The sequence below is a fragment of the Nicotiana attenuata genome, unplaced genomic scaffold (genome assembly GCF_001879085.1).
Source record: "Nicotiana attenuata strain UT unplaced genomic scaffold, NIATTr2, whole genome shotgun sequence".
Lineage (NCBI taxonomy): Eukaryota > Viridiplantae > Streptophyta > Magnoliopsida > Solanales > Solanaceae > Nicotiana > Nicotiana attenuata.
This window is the reverse complement of record NW_017672300.1, coordinates 115,040-121,886: the sequence shown is the minus strand read 5'-3', so window position 1 is coordinate 121,886 and position 6,847 is coordinate 115,040. Positions and strand designations below refer to the sequence as shown.

General features: G+C 38.9%; 1 protein-coding gene across 1 annotated transcript; it reads right to left on the bottom strand.

Moving 5' to 3' along the window:
- Nucleotides 1–591: 591 nt before the first annotated feature.
- LOC109212650 (uncharacterized mitochondrial protein AtMg00810-like) lies at nt 592–1,152 on the bottom strand. Its single transcript, XM_019376316.1, has one exon. The coding sequence runs from the start codon at nt 1,150–1,152 to the stop codon at nt 592–594; it is 561 nt and encodes a 186-aa protein (XP_019231861.1).
- Between the last annotated feature and the right edge of the window lie 5,695 nt (nt 1,153–6,847).

Sequence of the window (6,847 nt, the reverse complement as noted above, 5' to 3'; positions counted from 1 at the left end):
GGAACTAAAATACGGGCCCGATACCAACATGTTCTAATCAAATTTCATTTCCAAATCCTTTAAACAATTTTAGAAAACAATTTTCTTCAAAAATTCATTTCTCGGGCTTGGGACCTCGGAATTCGATTTCGGGCATACGCCCAAGTCCCATATTTTCCTACGGACCCTCCGGGACCATCAAATCACGGGTCCGGGTCCGTTTACCGAAAACGTTGACCGAAGTCAAATTAATTCATTTTATAGTCAAAATTTATCATTTTTCACAGAATTTCACATATAGGCTTTCCGGCTACGCGCCCGGACTGCACACGCAAATCAAGGTGATGCTAAAAGAGGTTTTTAAGGCCTCAGAATGCAGAATTCATTTTAAAAACAAGTGATGACCTTCTGGGTCATCACAAAATGGCAATCTATTTCTATGTGTTTTGTTCTTTCATGATACATAGGATTTGCAGGAATTTGCAATGTTGCCTTATTATCACAGAACAGCTTCATAGGCAGCTTTAGGTTCACACTCAGCTCTTCCAATAGACCTTTTAACCACACAAGTTCAGCTACAGTGTGTGCCATGCTCCTATACTCAGCTTCAGCTCAGCTTCTAGACACAGTATGTTGCTTCTTAGCTTTCCAGGATATGGTTGAAATCCCAAGTTCAACACAGTATCCAGTAACAGATTTTCTTAACATAGGACACGATGCCCAATTTGAATCACAGAATGCTTCTATTTCTTCATTGTTATCACTTGACATTAATAGCCCCAACCCTGGTTGCTTCTTAATGTACTTTACTACATGAAGTGCTTCTTCATAATGAGACTTCTTAGGTGCATGCATAAACTGGCTTAGTGACTGCACTGCATATGAGATATCTGGCCTTGTTATTGTAAGATACAAAAGCTTTCTTATGAGCCTTTGATAGCTCCCCATGTCTTCCAGCAGCTCATCTCCCTTACTTGTGTCTGTGCAAGTGTCAAACTTAGTGCTTTTCAGCTTCAAGTTCTGCTCTATTAGTGTCTCTTTGGGCTTAGAACCTGCCAAGCCTACATCAGAAATAATCTCTAAGGCATATTTTCTTTGAGTCATAAGAATGCCCTCTTTTGCTCTAGCAAATTCTATGCCTAAGAAGTATCTAACTTCTCCAAGTTCTTTCATCTTGAAGTGTTGATATAGAGACTCCTGTGTATTTTTAATTTCATGTAGCTTGTCGACGCCCCCTTTTTCTCTAAAGCGAGATCGGATTTATGACATTCGGGAAGACAACTCTATTCCCGTTTGGGAATTGGGTTTTTTGAATTTGAAGAGTCGCCACCTAATGATTAAGTGCATTAGGACACTAAGGGTTTTGAATTTGAAAACCAGAGTTCTGGTAAGGGCTAGAAATTATCTCGAGGGGAAGGTGTTAGGCACCCCTCAAGATCTACTAGTGTGGTTCCCGGCTATGCTACAATTGTGACTTTAAAAGTAAACAATCAAGGGTCAAATAAGAACTTGCATACAACATTGCAATTAGGTTGAAACTTGTGAAAGCAAGTAGAAAGAGAGCAGAATTTTGAGAGGCTTAAACAATTCTAAAGAAAGCAATCAAAGACAAACAAAGGAAAAGGGGTCCTAGGTTTGTGATTAATGTGGATCACTTCAATGCAATACCCAGCAATCACTCCTCAAAAGAGGGGTTGCACGTGATATTAGCGCATCGGTCATCATCTCCATATTCTGCCCTTCCCACCCCGTAAAGGTTATTTAAACGCGTGATTGGGTCACGAAAGCTTATTGCGTGCCATTACCCGTCCCTTCCTATAAGTCCTAGAGGGTGTTTAGGACTACTATTCCTACAGGGTAAGGACTAGGCTGAACCCTTAGGTTTAAAGAACAAAATGCTAGGCGACATGCATAACAAGTAGGACTACACATAAAGGGAACATACAAAGGCAAATAAAAGGTTTCACAAATCCCTCCACAAATAAACATGTAATCAGCACGTCTCAAACACACTTAAGGTCTCAAAGGTAGAGATTTTTAAAGAAAAGGAATGAGTGACAGCAGTCGGAGTAAGTAAAATAGCTAAGGGAACTGTTAAAGCCTGGTTTGAAAAGGTAAAGACTTGAAAATACAGTAGTTTAAATCAAAGCAACACGATTCTGGGCAGAAAAGGTAGCCCAGCAGTTTGAAAACTTAATCGAGCAAGAATCAGAAAACCAGTGAGACTAGATACGTGATTTCAAAAGACTTGTTTCCAGATAGAGATGGATTTTCAGTAAAAGAGTGACCTCCAGAGAGTCACAACAGGAATGAGAGCGGTAGAATTTAAATTAAACAAAAAGCTGATTAGTCTTAAATTGATAAGAACATGGTTAATCGATTCTTATTAGGGCTTAAAGCTTGCCTAGGCGACGTATAGGTTGCCTAATTACCCTAAAGGGGTGAACATGCATATTAATCCCAGTTTTAAAAGGACACAGTTAACCAAACTTGTATTAACGGTTTTAACCATACTGGTGAGGCGTTCAGCTAATTGCAACTCGGACAGAATAAAACCCTAAGTGACATGGTGTCTAATGCACACAATAGTCCTAAAACATGGTCTCTAAATGCCAGTGAGAATGCAGCAGTAGTTTTATGACAATTACTTGTTGGTTATTAACGGATCATGATTACGAAATGAGTATGATAACTGGCTGAAAATAAGAGCCTAAAAACAGGATTGCTAGTATATGAGATGCATGTCCTATACAGGATATCTATTGCACAAATAAGTAAGTAAAGTCCTATAAGCATGTTTTCTACCCATTACTTTAAACTAAGCATGCATAACCCCTCCTAATTTCACTATAACCCCAATCAGTTGTTTACGAGTTATTACAAACCATGATAGCTGAATTACAGTAATAAAGAAAAATAAGAAGTTATTCTATAGGGAGGCTTCAACCAGGCCCAATCTTCCAACCTCACTTCTTTCAAGTTTCACAGCCATGGTCTGGGTGCGGCAAAGCTCCCTAGGGCCCCATTGGGTCCCTGGCCAATACCGGCACCCAGATATTTACCAAAAAAATGTTGAACAAGTGCAGTGTGGAATTACCAACCTTGTGCGTCAAAGTTCAGTGGGTACTCAGAGGTACCCAAAGCAATGCTTACACGAAGGGGGTAGAACCTAATCTCTAAGAGTAGTGAGAGTGTGTGATAGAGTTTTTTAAAGAAATTGAGTTGAGAAAGGAAAACAGTTTAAAAATGATCCATATAGAATCAGTTTAAGAAAACAATAGAAGAGTGTGACAGTTTTTGTAAGAAGGTGAGACAATCTCAGACTGGAATATCACACATAGTTCAGGGAAGCAAACACAAACAGGGGACAGGGGACATGGGGACAAGTAGTTCACATGTAAGAGCACAATTGCACATACATAGACATCAGAGAAAAAGCATTTCAGAACTTAAACAGTCACAACATGTTTTATCCTAAAAGGTTCAGGATTACATGCTGATAATGTACTGGGGTTAGGGGTAAGGAAGAACATGCATTAAACAAATAAGGGAAGCAGTAGGCATGCTGAATTAAAGGAAAGATAGTCACATCAATGAACTTACACAGAGGCATGCTAATCGCAATGAGAACAGCAGAACCATAAGTAGAAGCATAAAAGAAACAAGAATCTTAACAGAACTGAAACATGTTGTTTTGGGATACTGTAAACTTAAACTAGAAACATACCAGTCAAGAGTGAGAATAGAACAGCAAGGTGCAGAGAGGTAGAGCAACAGGGCAATAGTATGCAGAACAAGAAAGAGAGCAGCAGGACAATAGTATGCAGATGCAAGAGAGCAACAGTAATTACTCAATCTTGGCTTTCAGCCGACTGAGTGATCAGTAACTAGTACGAGAAGCAAAGAGAATATGTATGAGAGTAAGAGAGAACTCAGAATGATATCAGTATGCTCTGTGTGTATGTGTTTGTGTATGGCTTAGTGATATTTCGTGTGTTATGCAAAAGAGAATAGAGTATTTATAATGCTGAAAACGAGTAAGAAAAATAAGGTAAGGAGTACTAGTTTTTACATAATTATGGAAACAATAATCAATCAGCATCAATTAAAGACACAGACTCCTCTAATTAGGGAATCAAGTTCAAACGGTACAATCATAGCTAAATAAGGAAAAGGAATCAACTCATAGACTAATTTTAACCTAATTGGATCAGTAACTTCATGTGGCATATAATAAAGGCCAAATACAGAATGTTTTAAACAAGGAAGATATATATTGCACATAAATAAGGTAGAATTCAATCTAGTTCTGAAAAATCAATCAGAGTACCACAGATGAGACTGAAAATCTCGAGAAATTAGTGCTAACTAGGGAAAGCATCTCACAAATAAGGAAGCAATACATAATTATAGGAGAAACACGCAAAAGCATATATTCAATGAAAATGTCACAGTTTTGCGGAAAGATGCATAGAATCGATGGAGTCTTTAGGTAAACAAGTAGTCAGACCTAATAGCCATTAAATAGCACTTAAATCAGAGAAGCCCTAAACAGGGGGTCATAGAACAGTAGAGGATTAAGACTCCTAACAACGAGAATCATAGAGAATACATGAACAGCTTCACAAGAAACAAACACACATAGTCAAAACGGGCTAGAAAGAATTAGCGCTTTCCAGTCTAGTAACTCAGATAGCAATGCAACATAAGAGGATCGTTCAAAATACAGTAGAAATCACTAGACTAGAAGTAAAACCATTTTTTGAAAAGGGGTTAAGAAACCCTAATTTTGAAATTGAACGATCGTTTAAAGATGAGGCTTTTTTTTCAGAGAAAAGAAACGTAGAAAAACTTCGTAATACTGTAGATCTAGAGTAGATATAAAATAAATTGAAGAACATAGGGTTAGGGTTTCGTGGAACCCAGAGAAGAGGAAGAACCTCAGAGATGGCATCGGCTTAAGCCGGAACAGGTTGTAGACCATTACTCAGGTGGCCCGGGAGGCCGGAAAGTGGCATGGGACAATGGGAGGCAAGAGAACCGTTCCGAGCTCGCCTGAGGACCCCAGGGTATCACTGGATCGGTGAGAGGTAAGTAGGTGACCAAGAGATGATGAAGAACCAATGTTTCCGTTGAGAAACCAACCGGCGAAGATAGACAGAACTCATCGGAGGGGAAGAAGTCAAGGAGACTTCTAGAGAGTCACAGAGAGAGATCGAGAGATATAGAGAGAGTGAGTCGTGAAAGAATGAGTCGGGGAAAGGGGGGTAGGTGAGGGTTTAATTAAGGTAACTTAATTTGGGCCGTTGATCTCATTATCAACGGCTCAGATTAAAATATGAGTGGACCGGGTCAACCAGGGATTGGGCTGGGTTGGTTCAGATAGGGTATTGGGCCGTTAAAATTGGGTTTAAATTGGGACTGTAATGTGGCTATAATTGAATGTAAATGGGCTATACGTTAAATAGCCAATTTTCCCCTTTTTATAAAAATAGTTAAAAATGATTTTAAAAATGAATTAAAAGCACTGAACTAATTAATAATATATAAAATTAATCTAAAAATACTAGGAATAATTTTATAATTGTAAAATGCCATTAATCATAATATAGGCTACGATTGTAATTTTATGCAATTTTAGTTTAAAATATCAAATAAATTTGTAAAAAAATGCAAATATCACCTTTATTATATTTTGGTGTAAATATGAGGATGGAAATAAATTATTCACAAGAACGGTAGTTTTAAGAATAATTACGTGATTTTGTACTGCTAAAATAGACAATAAATCGAGTTTATGAATATTAGAAAATTAGGGAAAAATACCAAAACTCTTGGGAATGCTTATGTATGCACACACATACTATTTTGAGTATATTAAATACATAGGAAAAAATTGGGTATCAACAGCTGCCCCTCTTTACCCGGAAAGGATGAAAGAGTTGTCGGGTAAAGATATGATGACCAATTTTGACCGAGAGAGACGGCTTGCAAAAGGTTTTGACCGAGCTCTGGTTTCTGAGCTGCCTACATATCCCTGATTTTACAGGAATCAGGTCATATGTAGTTCAGGTTACATCGACGGACTATGCCGATGGAGGTTTTCGAAGAGACGGGCGCAATATTTAGGTTGGGAAGGGTGGTCAGGGACTGATGGGTTGCGAGAACCGGGGGGAGATCGCTCCTACTGTAATGGCCGTTGCCAGCTGATGTACCTGCAATTGAGTAATACAAGCATATCGTGCGTAATTTTAAACATGATGCAAGTTCCCATTGGACCATGAATGTTGTCTTTGGACGGTTAAGATGACGTCCTCAGACCATGACGTCCTGGGACATGAAGCGCATAATAAAGGATTCGCAGGCTATGAAATGACGTTCTCGGGCTATGATAATGGTGCCTCCGAACCATGATGCCTTTGAATAATGATATGCAGAATATAAAGCGGGGTCCTCGGGCCATGGCATGGCGTTCTCGGGCTATGAAGATGGTGCCTCCAAACAATGACGCCCTTGGACGGCTTGGCGGTATTTCAGCCCATGAAATGCAAGATTTGGCGGTATTTCAGCCCATGAAATGCAAGATTTGGCGGTATTTCAGCCGATGTGAAGGATAAGTCCAAATGGCGATATTTCAGCCGACAGAAATTTAAATAAAGCTGGCGATGTTTCAGCCGATGTAGAAAATATAAATGGCGATATTTTAGCCGACAGAAATTTAAATAAAGCTGGCGATGTTTCAGCTGATGTAGAAAATGGCGATATTTCAGCCGACAGAAATTTAAATAAAGCTGGCGATATTTCAGCCGATGAAAAGATTTAAGTAAAATTGGCGATATTTCAGCCGATTTAGGGATCTAAATAGAGT